The following is a 17424-nucleotide window of genomic DNA, read 5'->3' as shown; positions in this document are numbered from 1 at the left end:
CCAGGCCTGCATTAGGGCTCAAAGAACAGAAAATATGCCATTTTCAGCCCAACCAATGTTACACACCCTATTCAGAGACCTTAAGGACTATAGTCAATAGTAAAACCAGTTTTAAACAAGTGAAGGGTACTGCTGTAGTATCAATAAACAGAACGTTTTGATGAGGAAGGTCACAAGAAAACAATCTTGAAGTCCTCTCCTGCCTTAACCAACATGCATCCAGTGAAAATGCTCCTCTTCAGAGCAGTAGATAAAGCTGCGGTTTGTAAAAGTATCCCATTAGAAGTGACCTATCACTCTAGGAAAAGGGCAATTTTTCACAAACTTGTCTTTTGCAGATTTGTTTTATCAAACAGCAAATGTATAGACATGTAGAACAAATCTATCTCCTTTAAATTTAGTTTAATGAGGGTAGGGCTAAATGCCTTCCAGTCATGGTAGTTAGAAGTTGCAGGCAGGCTCTCTCTTGCCTTCACGTCCAGGTCTGCTATGCAGCTGGAAAACCCTGCATGAAATATGTGCAAATGTTACCATGCAAAACATTTTTAAGACATTTTCTGCACAACAGGCGTAGAGGTGAGTATCGGCATGAGTGTTGCGATTCAATACATGTCGCGATACTTGGGTCACGATACGATATTATCACGATATTGCAGTATCACTGTATATTGCCATATTTTCCCCAGCTATAAAAAAATCTAATGATGAGATAAAACAGCAAGTGCTGTATATTTTCATCAGAAAATATTGATTAGGTATTATTATCCATGTTGTTTGGGGTTTTCTTGCACTGTGACTGCCTCAAATACAGATTTGGTGCTGCACGCATAGTTAAAGGGCTCCACAGCGCTTTCTGCCAGAGTGGTGGTGCAGAGGTAGCCCATTTCCCCATCAATGTTTTATGTAACCATTTTTGTTTTTGAAAATCGATACTAAGAAGTGAAAGATCGATATTATATTGGGCAGCCGAATATCACGATATATCGCCAAAACGCTTATTTCCCACACCCCTAAATAGGCGTTAGGGATGTCCTGATACAACTTTATCATTCCCGATATGATATGCATATTGCAGCTTTCAGTCTCAACCGATATTAATCCCAATACAATATCAGCACAAATCAGGCTTATTTTTATTCCTAATTTTGAAGAGTAAAATATAAGAAAAGTGGTTAGGGCAGGGGTTACAAACCAAACTGCTCAAAGAGCCATATTGGACCAAAGAAACAAAAAAAAAATCTATCTGGAGCCCCAAAAATGTAACAGTCTTATATATGCCTCGTATGGCAACACGGGCTCAAAGTGTATTAAACCACAATACTAAAGGACTATGTGGGCTTAAATATATAATAAGCATTCATGGTTAAATGTTTATCTGGAGCAAATGTCAGTAGCATGAGGTCAGGGAGGCTCTTACTGGGTGAAATTCAACACGTGCTGCTTCACCACCCTTCTCCCCCCATTACAGCGGTTTAGGTTTTGTTGCATTGATGAAATTATAGAAACACAATAAAAAAATATTTCTATGGTGGACGTGTTTCTGGCCCTGCAATGGACTGGTGACCTATCCAGGGTGTACCCCGCCTCTCGTCCGTAGACAGCTGGAGATAGGCACCAGCACCCCTCGCAACCCCGCTTGGGATTAAGCGTGTAAGAAAATGGATGGATGGACGGATGGGTGTTTCTGTTGGGAGGAGTTGATTAAGTCATGAGGAACCAAGCAGGAACTGACATCCATCAGAGCAGAGCTCTCTAAACCCGAAATTCCCACATCCTCTGTCACCAGGGTTCCTTGGTGTTATTTTTATTTTCAGGATTTGGGAAAGAAATGGCAGAAAGTTCACATAGCTGCATCAGAGCGCTACTTGTTTGATCTGTGGACGCTTTTCCATCCTTGCAACTAAACCAGCAGCAGGAGTGGAGTTTGGAGATGCAATCCACTTCTTAAATCTATCTTTGCTATCCTCTAATTTATCCAGAAGTTCTGCAATCGCACTTTTTCTCTCATTCTCAACTTGGTGGTCGGCTGCATATTTAGCATGCCTTCCCTGGAAATGCCTTTCCAAATTTTTTCTTGTTCTTTTTTGACAACCTCTCATTACAAAGCAAACATGCAGGCAATCCTTCCGCATTGATAATGAAAGCAAATTATTCTCTGTTCTTTGAATTGTCTCTTCTCATCAGCTATCTTCCTTTTTTCCCTTTGGAATCATGGTCACACACCTGCAGCTCTGTTTGCCGGGCACCGCTTCACGCTGGTTGCAAGTTATGACCACTGATCTCTATGGCTATTACGCAAATTATTGTTTACATTTATTTATTATACAAATGTTTACAGCATTGGAAAACATAATTCATTTTTGTTTCAGCTCCTGCACACCATATTAAAATAAAAAAATTATAATTTTTTGAAAAAGCTCTAGGGAGCCGCAAGGGGGACTCTAAAGAGCCACATAAGGCTCTGAGAATCCTGAGGTTGTGAGTGGGAAACCCACTACAATAGACTGAGCAAAGACCCTTAACCCCACACCGCTCCCCGGCTGCAAATGGCAGCCCACTTCTCCCCAAGGGGATGGGTTTAAAACAGAGAGTGAATTTTGTTGCGCTGTACTTATGACAGTGTAATGACAATAAAACACTGGAAAAAAATAAAAAATATTAGCAGCAAGCAGAAACATGTGAAGACACTGATTTAGAAATGGGAAAAAAAATGTATAAAGTTCAAACGGTGCAGTTTCCTCACAAATGTCTTTGTGAGGAAAAGGGTTTGTACAAGATCTCTTCTTCCTTTTTAAGGAAATAGCTGGCAAGACTGATCAAATCTTTAAATACTTAAAGAAGCGGAACACTTCTTGAAAGATTTAAGCCTTGAGAAGTGGTTAGTGAAGCACCGTGCCAGCCGGTTCATGGGAAATTTAAACTCATTTCCAAGTATATAACTATATAAAACCAGAAAACCTTGTTAAATCAGGGCCTTCGGTGACTAATATGCTCTTACTAAGGACAGTAATGGCCCCGGCCTGGACTTGGGTTAAGTGGTCTTGACTAAAACACTAGTAAAGGACACTCAAAACAGGGTTTTAAAGTCTTAACTGACAGCAATCCAGTGTTTTATAAAGCAGAATGTGTGTGTAAACAATAAGAACATGACATAACATGTTTGCATCTGAGTTCTGTTTCCAGTGCCTTCAATGTCTCACTGTATCTATTTTTTTCCTGCAGAGACCAGTCCAGAAGTAGGAAACGAGAGAAATCACGAGAGGTGCGTAGTATTTTTAGCAACAGTTTTCAACAAGCCAGATTTGTAAAATTTTTATGAGCATACCTGGTTGTGTTTCAGGTTCATCACTCAGAGGAACTCGCAGAAAAGAATGAAACCCTGTCACCCATTTCCTCAAAGCAACCTTGTTCCCCGTCCCCAAACAAACCTGAAGACGGTACACATGAAAAGAGACTAGATCAGGACGAGGCATGTTTGCAGAAAGACAATCACGCAAACGATGAGATAAAAACTCGATTGGTTATACAATACCAAGGGAAGGTTGCTGGAAGCAAATTGGTCAATGAAGAGCTGAAGGAAGCTGAAAATGTGGAATATGACCAGAGGCTTGAAGAGAAGGAGGACGAGGACAAGCAGATGGAGACAGTGGAGAAGCAGATGGAGACAGTGGAGAAGCAGATGGAGGCAGTGGAGAGAGAGGAGGAGCACACAGAGGCTTTCAGGTGGGATACAGAGGAACTAATCACCACAGGGGGGTGCTGTTGTGTGGGAAAATTAGTTGAGTGTGACAAAAGAAAATGTTAAGACATATCTCAACGTGACAAAGTGAACTAACCACCTGTTCTTTGTTTTCTTCAGCCGCAAAAGAAAGTCTGAACCTATTTTTACCTATATAACAAAAAAGCGCTGGAGACAGCAGCAGCTGGACTCGGGGAACGCTGCAGAGCATCTGCCTCTTGAGAAACAAACAAACACGTTTAGAAAGGACAGCAGCAGCCAAGTGGAGAAACCAAACAACTTGCAGCAAAACCCAACCAACAACACCTGGACCTACTCCACACAAGCCACCCAGACCGTGGTGGTGTCCCCACTGAGGACAGAACGGCCACAGAGCAGAGCACTGCCTCCAGAGCTGGGGGAGCGGGAAGTCAAGGTGCAGAAGCTAGCTGCTTTGGAGAGGGAAGCTGAGCGGCTTAGGAGCCTTCTGGGGTTGGAGGTTTCCAAGAAAACGCAAGGCACCATGACGACTGCTGACAGTGTTGCTGAGAAAGGCGGGATGGGGAGATCGACCGCATCCACAACAAGCAAGGACGTTGGATGCCAAACTACCATGCCTGAGGTCATTATTTAAATCACATGCTGCTCTTGCAAAGAAATAGAGTTTTCTTGTGTTCCTACAGTTAATTTCTTGCCGAAAATAGGCATTTCACTAATTAAGAAAGAGGATCTCAAAAAGTGGCATCAAGTGACAAGCTAAATTTATTTATTTAAAATGCATGAAACCCAAGTATATGCAAATTAATTTTGAAAGAATCAGGAAGTATCCTGTAGCAGCCTATGAACATGCTCTTTGTGTCCAACAGTGCTCCACTTCAGCGCCAGGCATGGAGAGCAGATCAAGAAAGGAGAGGAGTGAAAGTCAGAGCCGAGTTAGAGTGAGTGACGGCGACGGCTGTGATGAAAACAGGTAAAGAGTCACACAATGACTACATACTTTATCTCACTGGGCTCAAAAGATTTTTGAAAGAAATTGGTTCTTTTTCTAACTTTGCTCGGTCTTTCACTATGGAGAATTGCCTTGGCGTGACAAACTACGGAAGCTACAATGACATCACGTCTGTTTCTGACAGACAGGTGGAGCCGTGCCCATGGCTCGACCCGCTAGCCTGAACTCATTCTCACCTTCTTCCTTTGTAAAGTCTACAGCTAAGCTCCCTCAGCGCGTTCAGGTTAGCTTGGACCTGTTTAACGGTTCTTAGGCATTTTTGCTGAACGCAATACCATGACAGGCCTGTACTGTGTACCTGTACCTGAATAGAGAGCGTTTGTGTCAGCTAAGTTAACGTGTAAAGGTAGGCTTGGTTTTTGGTTAGCGGTATATCGCTAGCATGAGAGTCTAGTTAACGCGTCGTGTCGGACGAGTTTATTTAAGAGCTAAAGTTTAACGACAAGCTCTTTTTTCGTCTAATATCATGGTTGCGGCTCCCACCCCTGCCAAAGCTTAGGTCATGCATGGGCATTAAAAACGTTCAGGCGTCGCTGGCTGACCCTCAGGGATGACAGCACTGTGCATCGATGCCGTAAAAAAATCCTGGAGAGTTGCTGGGGGTGGCTGTCGTTAACAGCCAGGACCCTTGCCCCTCCTCACCTTCAGCCGTTGCGGCGGCAGGTGAAAACCATCAGCCATAAGCTTCTAAGAGCTAGGCAGACATGATGGAGGAGGACTACCCGGGCCTTATGGACAGAGGTAAGCTTGATGCAGGCATCGACGAAACGGAGGGTGATGCTAACTCTGACCTCCTTAAACTAGACGACATGGAGCAAGAGGAGGACTCGACCTTCCCAGGTCAACACTCCAGGCCACCAAGCAGGGCAGATGACACCTCCCCAGGGGACAGTGTCCTGTACGATGTTTGCAGACAGGCGACTCTAAAGGTGAACATCCCCTGGCCAGCAGCTCAGGATTCAGAAGTAGCAGAACGGGAACTGAATGATGGTAAAAGTCTTCCATCTGCTTTACCATCAGCAAAGCAGCTTTTACCAGTCGTCCCTGCTTGCATTTAAGAGCAAGCTTCCCACAAAGCTGGAGATATAGGGCATGGGTGAGCTGGGGCTGGCAGAACCCTCAGCAGTAGGGCCTTCAGTGGCTTACTACCTCCACCAACTAATTGCAGATCGGTTTCAGCATCTTCTAGCATCTTGCTCCTAGGTAAAATGGATTGCTCATCGCCTCCATTTACCAAAGGATGTACAAATATGCTGGTCAGCCATTGTGCTCGATCAACGTTGTTACACTGCTGTCTGTGTACCAAGGCAAGATTCTGGAGGAGATGAGGTGTCAACTGGACTCGGGGACACCTAACCCCAGTCTATGGGATAAGATTTGTGTGGTGAATAATCTCATCTTATGCTCCTCTAGAGGTGCAGTCCAAGGTTGTGGTCATGTCATGGGTCTGGCTGTCTCAGGGTAAAGAGGCCTATGGTTAAACCTGTCAGGCCTGAGTGATTCCCAGATGGCTGAGATTATGGATGCAACTTATGACCCAACAAAAGGTCTATTTGGCCCCTCCTTTGAGAAGATGAGGGAGTCAACTACTATCCCCTCCGAGGATACGCGGGATCATAATATTCTCGTACATAGATGACTATCACATCTGGTCTCGATGCAGCGAGAAGGCAGCCAGCGACTTCCTCCCAGTGTTTAACCACCTCATCAGCCTTGGGTTCAGGATAAACTGGGCAAAAAGTCGCCAGATTCCTATGCAATGCACAGAGTATTTGAGTCTCAGGATAAATTCCCTCTCTTATCGTGTCACACTATCATTTACTCAGTGCATGACGCAGTTTCAGCTAGGAAACGTTGTTTCATTCAGACTGTACCTGCGGCTCCTCTGCCTTATGGCGTCCATGATTTCTTAGTCCATCTGGGGCTTCTGATGATGAGGTACTATTTAATTGTGGGTCGTGTCACTGCGACTCTGTCCCCACCATCATCTGTTAAGAGAGAGACCCTACGGTTCTCACGGTGGGCATGCCGCTGGAGTCAGTAGCATCCAGGCTTACCCTGACTACCGATGCATGCCTGACCAGTTGGAGTGCAACTATGATGGGCAGAACAGTGAATGGCATATGGTCACCGAAAATGGCACGGCTTCACATCAACATGATGGAACTGCATGTAGTGTTCTTCGCTCTGAAACACTTCATGCCGATCTGATGGGTCAACACATCTTGGTAAAGACCGAAAACTCCACTGTGGTGGCTTATATCAACCGCCAGGGCAGGACCAGTTCCCTGCAGATACACAGACTGGCCATTACATAATTATGTAGAGCAGCACTATAATTCAATCGGTCCGAGCAATGCACATACCAGGGATTTTGAACACAGGGGCCAATCTTTTATCCAAGGGGAGCCCTCTGTAGAATAGAAGCTGCATCCTTCGGTGGTGGAGCAGATCTCCCAGCGATGCGGCTGCCCTAGACCTTTTCGGCCCATTGCTCTCTCTTTTTCTCCCTGTCAGACCCAGAAGCCTGTTAGGGAAGGGTAAAACTTTCTCAAGCATTAAGGTTTATTTAGCTGCAATCTCTGCTTGTCACATTGGGTTTGGTAGTAAACCTGTGGGGCAGTACCCCTTAGTGTATTGTTTCATGAGAGCGACACAACGTAAGTTGCCCATTTCTAAGCCTCTGGTGCCATTATGGGATCTAGTTTATTTCACTGAAAATGGCCCTGCTCTTAGCCGTGGCCACAGCTGAAAGAGTGAGTGAGTTGCATGCATTTTCAGTCGGTCCGGCTTGTTTGAGGTGGGCACCCGGGCTCTTTAAGGTGGGCCTCAGACCCAACCCTGCTTTTGTGCCTAAAGAGTTGGAGTCGTCATACAGGTGTTCTATGGTGGAATTGCTGGTATTCCATCCACCCCGTTCTCTTTAACAGAAGAGCAGAAGCTTCATTGCTTATGTCCAGTGACAGCTTTAAGAGTTTATGTGGACAGGACAGCCTGTTTTAGAAGAGCTGACCATCTGGTAGGTATAGGTGCGCAGGCTCAGAGCCCCCTAAAGGGGTGAGGGCCCATTATACTAGGAGCATGGCCACCTCTTGGGCTTTTTTCCATGGTGTGTCGGTCCAGGACATCTGTGCTGCAGCCAGCTGGGCCACATTGCACACATTTGTAAAGTTTTACAGGCTGGATGTGGCCCAACCATCACTAGCACACTCAGTGCTTGAAGTGGGGATGTCAGAATCCACCTGAGACCTGAATTGGGTTTCCAATCACGCATGGCTTCGGGACTGGGCCATATTTTCCATAGTGAAACACCGAGCAAAGTTAGAAAAAGACTCTTTGATAACAGAGTGAGGTGTTTCACCAACACATCCCTTCTTATATGGGTATGGAAAGAAACCTGCTAGAATGAGTTTAGGCTGTCAGGTTGGCCGTGGTAATGGTTGGTGGGTGGGGCCACGGGTTTCTATTCTCCGGAATCCTCTACGGCTTTAAATAAACCTAATCAGACTTTTGAAGTAATTTAGTAGCAACATTTTTTATTTAGGGATTTCAGACGTACTAAATGAAAATAAATCATTATTCTGTGCTTCCTTTTGTAAAACGATTACATTTAAAGCTCATTCTAACTGCACCATTTAAATAAGAGACCAAGGCTTTACGCTCTATCTAAAATTTGAAAAATGGTATTCAAAGTGTTTTAGCAAAGCAGCGTTTGATGACCATCTTCTCTTGTCTCATCAGATCAGCTCAGCAGAATCTGTGTGACATCCGTAACAACGTGGTGGTGCTCCTAACGGCTCTGCTGCCGCAGCTGGACCTGGCTGGCATTAGTTTAGAGTCGGCAGACGTAGACAACATCCTGCAGCAGATCATAGAGGTTAACTCACTCAAACTATGAGCGCCTCTCCAGTCAAGTAGAAGATGGTCCTCCTGTGTCTCCTACAAAGGAGTACACTAAACACAGATTTCCCCCTTCATGTGATGCTCTTCCTTACCTCATGGCATCAGCACGTTCGGAGATTCCCTAATCCCCTGGAATACGATTATTTTACAGGAGCATCTTGCAGTGGATTCCCCATTTCTCTCATGTGAGTGAAAAACTGAAGCATTCTGAAGCCAAATTTGGGGATCTGCTCCAAAAGACTTTACACACTTGTAACTACAGAACCATGCAAACCAAGACAGGAATGAAAGCTGTTTGTTATGGTCTCAGTGGTGGCAAAGGGGTAGAACATTCAACCCAGATTCAGAGCCCTTAAGGCCAGAACACACCGAATCCGATTTCGTGTCCGGTCTGACAGAAAATCTTGTCGGAGGATGCTGTGGTGTTTAGCGCTCATTGAAAGTCAGCAGTTATGATCACACCTGACACGATTTTCCACAAGGGGCTTGCGTAGGTCTGACTGAGTTAGACTCCAGGTCTATTTTAGTCAAACTACGCAGCAATTCTGCAACAAGTTCATGGGTCTGACAGGAGGAGAGGTGTGGTTACAAAGTAAATCATGTCCGCTTTGGGGGGAAGATAGAAAATAAAATCTGTTTATCGCACGGGGAAAGAATCAGTTTTGGAGTCGCACAGAGCATACACAGCAAGCGGGACAGACTGGTGTAAAATCAATAAATGAAAAATAGAATAGTTTACCCACAACAGGAGATCAGGAGGATATAAAACGGATAAAGTAGTGATCCTCTTTGAGCTTCGCAAAACAACGAGGGGGCAAAAAGCTCAGTATATCGATCTCCTTGAAAAGCAATAACTTCAGGATGAGAAAAAAATCTGTATAGTAAAATAGTGATCCTCTTTGAGCCTTACAAAAAGCCAAATGAGGGGCAGACAGCAGGTAAATGCGGCGTATCTCTTTCACCTCTTAATGAAAAAACTGGGGAAAAAAACATCCCACGGCATTTATTGCTGCATCTTCCTTTTCTTTAGATGTAGATCTCATTATGTTTTTAATATAGGCATATGAGTAGGGTTGGGAATTGAAAAGATTTTCACGATTCCGATTCCCTTTTCGATTCTATGAAACGATTCGATTAATTATCGATTCTTTTTTCGATTCCAATTTGGGGGAAAAGGGAGAACAAACAGTTTGATTATCAGCATCAACTTTTTTTACCGGTACCTAACTATTGCACAATCTTACAAAATCAACAAGATCAAGATGTCCACAGGAAATGTGAAACTGGAGTAACATCTGTGTTTAAATGAAAAATGAATACAAGAACAAACTTAATAACCAACAATGTCTAATAACAAATGATGGGATAATAACCTATTTTAAATAACAAAAAATACTAATTATAAAACAGTAGGAAAAATTAACAGTTATTTTGCAGAAAGATGAGCATATCTACTTTTTCTGGAAGGATACGGGATCTTTCAGGGCTTATGGTGTCTCCAGCCGTGGAGAACACCCTCTCAGATGGGATGGAGGAAGCCTGCACACAGAGGTAGTTTTCAGCCAGTCCAGATAGCAAGGGCAGCGTATCTTGCTTGTTCCACCACCACAGTGTGGCGCTATCCCTGCAGGGGATGAAGGGGAAGCTTTTATAGAGCTGGATTTCCTGATCTACCCTCTGGGCTAAGGAAAGACGGGGCTTTGATTCACAAAGTGACCGCAGCTCGTTGTCTTCCTCCTCGAATAGTTCTTCCAACTTGCGTAACTTGCGTAACTTACGTAAAAAACGTGACGTAAGTCGTGCTCCCCAGAGCCGGCGCTCTAGGCTCTGGTGCTGCGGGAATCGAAAAAAGAATCTTTCAGCGAGCTGCCAAACGATGCCATGGAATCGGAAAATACGGAACCGGTTCTGAACAGGAACCGGTTTTCGATTCCCATCCCTACATATGAGTATTCTCTATCTGATCTGGTTTGAGATGCTGCATAGATTCATTTAGCACAGAGACAGAAGTGGGAAAAAAAGTCTGCGCAGATTTGCTCACCCTTCCTAGTTGTAGCCTCTCTATAACGCAGTCAGTGTGACATGGAAAAAAATCGGATCATAGATTAAAAAGTCGTACGCAACTGGTGTGTTCTGGCCTTTAATTTTTGACTCTGTTCCCAGCTTTCCATCCCCTTCCTATCCACCCTGTCCTTTTAGTCTTCTGTTAGTGCTTATTCATGTAGCATATGAAGGTAGTCAGTATACAATACAGATTTCTATATCTTTTGTATGAAAACATTTTCTAAGGATAGACCCATATTTTGTAAACTACTGTCTTACATTACAGCCGGTGACAAAAATTGCTTCAGTGTGATGTCTGTTTTACTTCAAAGGAGTAAAAGTTTACTTCCTCGTTATTATTGACCTTTACAATAATATTACTTATTTAACTGCTGATGTTACTTCCTATATTATTAAGTTTTGTTGAGAGTCTGCCTACTGTAAAAAAAAAGGTAATTTTTTCTTTTATAAATAGCTTCTTATCTCATGGTTTGTGTCTTTCCTTTTTGTTGGCATATGGTTTTAAAAAACTTTTTGAAATCTGATGCTGTCAGTGAACTCCGTTAGTGAGAAATGGAGAAGGGGGTTTTTATATGTGTTTTTGTTTTGTTTTTTTGTTTTTAAAAATAAACATGTTTTGTTTGACACAAGTGTTTACATTTTTTTCTTATTTTGAAGTCTCATGTTTTTTGTGAGGCAGAAGGCAGGTTTGTATTTCTGCATTTTAGCCATAAGATGGCAGCAAAGCTGTTAAGTAAAATGTTTTTTTTTCCATGTCCACATGAAGAGGTGCAGAGAATAGATTCTAAAAATAAAATCCAAATTGTATTGCTTGATTTTTACTTAATTATTAAGCAGAATTAAATTAACAATTCCCCAAGCTAGTCATTAATTCCTTAAGCAGATTGAGCAGAAATAAGATGTATTGCTGGATGTATAAAGTAGCAAATCTGAGTTATTTTCCCTACTATTTTCTATTCATATAAACCGACAAAATGAGTCAAGATTAACAGAGTTAAACACCTGGATAAAAACCAAATCTAGCTAATTTACATACACCCCGCCCTGAGGAGAAGTTCTTAAGAAGAATTTTTAAGTTGGGAAAATAGATACTAAAACCCAGCAAATCAGTTATACGATAGTAATTTTAATAAATCAGATTTTTTTATTTTTTTTTACAAAAACTGTAGGGGCGAAAATGGTAATATTAATAATCCAAACATTACAATCAGTATTACTTTGAGTATATTATATGAAATTCTTATCATAAAAAGCTTAAACCTTTTATTCTGTCCAAGTTTCCCAAGCTACTTTGCAGATGTCAGTGTTATAAAAGAAGATCTTATCATTGCTATAAAAAATACAACAAAGGTTAACTGAGGACATCATATTTGATGCATAACTAACCATCTATTAAAACCTGTTAACTGGGTGATCTGTGAAACATTTCAGGGTTGTGTTAAAACTTTGAGACAAAGACACTTTTCTTTTATCTGCAAGGGGCGTCCCCGAGTTCTGAGACCCACAGAATAATCATGTTTAGGTCAGGATGATTTTCACAGATATTTTGAGGTTAGACTTTGAAAACGACCGACTTAAAGCTTTTAACAGATCTTCATATCGCAAAACAATTAGTCCACATATTAACGCTATGGCATGGCAACACATAAAGTATGAATGGCAAGATGGAATTATTTGAAAGCATATGCCACCTGCAATGGAGTGTAACAGAGTTCATTATTAAGGCCATGGAGATGCATGGTGGAGATGTTAAAGGTATAATGGAGAATGTTCTTTTTCTGGGTGGATCATCAAAATAAGTGGTCCTCCTAATTGTCAATTATTGTGATGATATGCTTACGTAAAGCCGTCCAAAGTGCTCATCCTTATTTTCACTTACTAGTGGTGAGTCTGACATAGTGGTACAATTGCAAATCTTCTTTTGGAAAGTAAGCTTATATAAGCGATGCAAACAGCAACTTTTAAACAGAGTGCGCACGAGGAGAAATGGTGCTCCTGCATGCTCTCACACGTTTAATAGACTGTCCTTCTCGGGAGCGGGTACAGGGTTGTGCATGTGCATTTTTTTCTTTAAGGGGAGTAAAGACTTTTTAAGACAACAAGTCTTAAAGTAAAAGTCTTTTCAAAAATTCTTGAAAGTCATCCACTATACCTTTAAGACCAAAGGAGCCAACCACATCCATACTTTTTAGGAATGTCAGGTTATAACTGAAGATATGTACAGGTGCTGGTCATAAAATTAGAATATCATGAAAAAGTAGATTGATTTCAGTAATTCCATTTAAAAAGTGAAACTTGTATATTATATTCATACATTACATACAAACTCATATATTTCAGATGTTTATTTTGTTTAATTTTGATGATTACAAATGAGAACAAATGAAAATCTCAAATTCATCATATCAGAAAATTAGAATATTACTGAAGACCAATAAAAACAAAGGATTTATAGAAATGTTGGCCAACTGAAAAGTATGAACATGAAAAGTATGAGCATGTACAGCACTCAGTATTTAGTTGGGCCTCCTTTGGCCTGTATTACTGCAGCAATGCGGCGTGGCATGGAGTCGATCAGTCTGTGGCACTGCTCAGGTGTTATGATAGCCCAGGTTGCTCTAATAGTGGCTTTTAGCTCTTCTGAATTGTTGGGTCTGGTGTATTGCATCTTCTTCTTCACAATACCCCATAGATTTTCTATGGGGTTAAGGTCAGGAGAGTTTGCTGGCCAATTAAGAACAGGGATACCATGGTCCTTCAACCAGGTACTGGTAGCTTTGGCACTGTGTGCAGGTGCCAAGTCCTGTTGGAAAATGAAATCTGCATCTCCAAAAAGTTGGTCAGCTGCAGGAAGCATGAAGTGCTCTAAAACTTCCTGGTATGTGGCTGCGTTGACCCTGGACCTCAAAAAACACAATGGACCAACACACGTGGATGAAGTGCCTCTCTTCTTTTCCTCCAGACTCTGGGACCTTGATTTCCAAAGGAAATGCAAAATTTACTTTCATCAGAGAACATGACTTTGGACCACTCACCAGCAGTCCAGTCCTGTTTCTCTTTAGCCCAGGCAAGACGCTTCTGACGCTGTCTGTGGTTCAAGACTGGCTTGACACAAGGAATGCGACAGCAGAAACCCATGTCTTTCATACGTCTGTGTGTGGTGGTTCTTGAAGCACTCACTCCAGCTGCAGTCCAGGGCCGTGCAGAGACCACTAAAGGGGCAGGTGCTCAAAAAAAAAGGGCACATCTTATCGCATTTTAGGACAGAATATTAACAAAGTCACATAGCTTTCAGAGTTTAATGAACAATGATAAATTACAAAATTGTGAGACATACAATCAAAGCTAAGGGAAATCTCTACATAGAACATAGAACTATGCATATGTAAAATATTTTATTAGTAATTTCTTTCTGCAGGTCTATTTTGTTATAGGAAAGTATTACAATATTCAAACCTGCAATTTAGCCAAAGATGTAAATCAGAGCTGGACCACCAGACATATTTTGTCTTTACAGAATTAAACTGTTAAAAATGCATACAAGGGCACAATGCAACATTTTAGTGTACTGTAATCTATAAAAAAGAATGTCTGCCTGGTTTGCTGTACTGACAGTGGAGATGGAGACGGTCCATTCAGAAAAGCAGAGCTGCTGCATCAAACTTTAACGTGGAACTGCAGAAAAAAAAAGAACAAAACAAACATTTTATTAATGCATGTCACCATGAGAAAAGCCTACTCTGTTTGTGTCTTAGTGTATTTTGTAAGTACCTATATATATTTTCTTCAATCTTTCCTCTTCGTTTTTTCTTGTCAGTTTCTCTTTTCTTTTTTTCCTCATTGTCTCATCTTTTCTGTGTTGAGTGAAGGTCAATGTCTTATTTATTTCAGTCTCTTGCCTTTCTTTTTACCCCAAACTAAATTCAAGATTATGATCCAAAAACTTATTTTCCGTCATGGTGATTTAACTGTTTAAAAACAAATGTCCATCTTTTAAGCATTTTTGCTATTTTTGTTCTCTTTTGTTCATAGCAGCAGTTTTCTGTTAGCCATGTCTTTAAAAATGTTAATAACCTCACTGTGAATAATTGGCACATCCTTCTCGATTGCCAACAAAAGAAGGTCTGACAACCGATCCTCCTTGCATAAGCTGCGCAGTTTTGTTTTTAACCAGCTTCATACATTATATCTATCATGGTAGTTCTGGATGAGTTCTCCTTCAAGATACATTTACCTAACGCTAGAATAAATGAAATGTACATCATGCAGCAAAGGAAATTAGAAAATCAGACATATATCCATTATGGAGATGATAGGTTTTTGACGGGCGATGTGCCCCTACTGCATAAGTAATACTGAAGAATGTCCTACTATCATTAACGACACAGGGAAGCTTTTTAGTTATCTTGCTTTGCTAGCAAAGTCATTAGCTAGCAGCTAGCTCATAGCACAAGAACAACAGCCTAAAAATACTGAATCGATAGATAAGAACAGCTTTTCCTCACCTGGCTGTCTCCTCCCGCTCAGTAGTTCTTCAGAGAAAGAAATACTTTCCTCCGTTTAAACCGCTACTCTTTGCTAAAGTAGAGAAATTATACAACGTTCAAAGTTTTCCGTTGTCTGACAAGTAGGAAGCCTACTCCAGTATTTTCACCAAAAATTATGTTTTTTAATTCACAAAAAAACTGTTCTGTAATCATGACAGAACAGTTTTTTGTGAATTAAAAAACACAATTTTCAATGTAAAAGACTAAAAGCACAGAGTAATCAGTGTTTTAGATCAAACAATACTGCATCATGCATGGGGCTCATTTGGTTTCACTTACATGTCTATTCGGGTTGACATTGGAGAGGCGGTGCAGACTGAAGACATAGCCATCCGTCCGATCATGGTTGATCTTGCTTAGGGCCAAATGAGCAGCGGCCACAGTGTAATGTGGAATATTCGCTACCTTTAGCTCCGCAGTTAGCCGCCTTATCTGACTGTGCGAGAGGCAAGTGCGTCGTCACCGGCAAAAGGTCAAAGGTAACAATGTGATCGGAGGGCTTATTGTATTTTTTTTCTTGCCAAAAAAAAAGATAATAATAATAATTTCAGTACATGTGTCAAAAAAAAAAAAAAAAATAAAAAATAAAAAAGGGACCAAAAGGGCACATTGGGATCATGGAGCAAAAGAGGCAGGTGCTCAAGCCCCCTTAGCCCCCCCCTCTGCACGTGCCTGCTGCAGTCCACTCTTTGTGAATCTCCCCCACATTTTTGAATGGGTTTTGTTTCACAATCCTCTCCAGGGTGCGGTTATCTCTCTTGCTTGTACACTTTTTTCGACCACATCTTTTCCTTCCCTTCGCCTCTCTATTAATGTGCTTGGACACTGAGCTCTGTGAACAGCCAGCCTCTTTAGCGATGACCTTTTGTGTCTTGCCCTCCTTGTGCAAGGTGTCGATGGTCGTCTTTTGGACAACTGTCAAGTCAGCAGTCTTCCCCATGATTGTGTAGCCTATAGAACTAGACTGAAAGACCATTTAAAGGCTTTTGCAGGTGGTTTGAGTTAATTAGCTGATTAGAGTGTGGCACCAGGGGCCATCAATTTTGAACCTTTTCACAATATTCTAATTTTCTGATATGATGAATTTGAGATTTTCATTTGTTGTCATTTGTAATCATCAAAATTAAACAAAATAAACATCTGAAATATATGAGTTTGTATGTAATGTATGAATATAATATACAAGTTTCACTTTTTAAATGGAATTACTGAAATCAATCTACTTTTTCATGATATTCTAATTTTATGACCAGCACCTGTAAACAGGACAATGCATCTGAAACTGAATTAAACATTGCTAATATTACCTTGTTTTTTTTTACTGTATGTTATTCAATTCAACATTTAAACAAATAAACTTAAAAAAAAAAAAACAAGTTCAAATGATTTCAAATCCATAAAGAACAGATGGAGGAATGTTCATTTAGTGTCATGGACAAAAAGAAAGAAAAGCTAAGAATTTCAAATTCATTAAAAGACTTTGCACACATTTCCATAAGGAGGCGTCGGGACGCCAAGTGGAGGGTAGTGAGATGGTTTTCACAATCGTTGTGATGTGATCCCTGAGGTACATGGAGGGCAAAATGTATCAGGAATACTAAAAATGTGAACGTCATATTGAATGAATAAATGTCCTGTTTAATAATTAAGAATCTGTTTATATGATGAAGTAAAAATTTAAATGTCATCAGAAAAATAGATTTATATACAATGAATGTAATTATTTTGAAAATCATTATTATATTTTAGTATAATTCATTATTATTAAGTGAATTATTATATATTCACTTAATATGTATAAAATAATATAGAGTTCAATAATTATATGTTTTTAAGTAGATCATCAGTACTGAAGACAATCTCTTTTAAACTGCGTTCTCTGATCTTAAGAGAACATTGTTAAATATAGAGTTTTTAAGGAAACATAAACAGGAATAATATCAGGCCCCAAAAGATCCACAAAGCCAAACTGATCATAAGGTTGTCCCCTTGAGGTCCCTCTGTCTCAATCATTTTTAAATCGTTAACATTAACGACTGATGTATACTTAGAAGGCACTAAAGAATATTTATCAAAATAAATTTAAGATCGCTTTCATCTAGTCTGGAAATAAAACCAATGGAACCCTAGATATATAAACTCTTCTTGAGGACCAAGACAGTTGCACTTTTAAAGTCACCATA

The 17424-nt window shown here is 40.9% G+C and overlaps 1 protein-coding gene and 1 long non-coding RNA gene across 2 annotated transcripts in view; one reads left to right on the top strand and one right to left on the bottom strand.

Moving 5' to 3' along the window:
- Nucleotides 1–9748, top strand: part of zgc:152774 (uncharacterized protein LOC553526 homolog) — a 37240-nt gene extending 27492 nt beyond the window's left edge. Inside the window, exons 13-17 of the mRNA XM_038286631.1 lie at nucleotides 3223–3262; nucleotides 3341–3723; nucleotides 3860–4340; nucleotides 4585–4688; nucleotides 8469–9748. Of these exons, the coding sequence (XP_038142559.1) occupies nucleotides 3223–3262; nucleotides 3341–3723; nucleotides 3860–4340; nucleotides 4585–4688; nucleotides 8469–8625 (1165 nt within the window). The 3' untranslated portion in view covers nucleotides 8626–9748. The remainder of the gene's footprint in view (nucleotides 1–3222; nucleotides 3263–3340; nucleotides 3724–3859; nucleotides 4341–4584; nucleotides 4689–8468) is intronic.
- LOC119784538 lies at nucleotides 326–3701 on the bottom strand. Its single transcript, XR_005280942.1, has 3 exons — nucleotides 3533–3701; nucleotides 3326–3428; nucleotides 326–505 (listed from the first exon to the last, which is right to left on the bottom strand). It is a non-coding gene; the product is annotated as an uncharacterized LOC119784538 (long non-coding RNA).
- Nucleotides 9749–17424: the final 7676 nt, after the last annotated feature.

Source organism: Cyprinodon tularosa, unplaced genomic scaffold, assembly GCF_016077235.1.
Source record: "Cyprinodon tularosa strain WSP-4 unplaced genomic scaffold, ASM1607723v1 ctg228, whole genome shotgun sequence".
NCBI classification, from domain to species: domain Eukaryota; kingdom Metazoa; phylum Chordata; class Actinopteri; order Cyprinodontiformes; family Cyprinodontidae; genus Cyprinodon; species Cyprinodon tularosa.
Note: the sequence above shows the minus strand (reverse complement) of the source record. Positions and strands in the feature narration are given on the sequence as shown.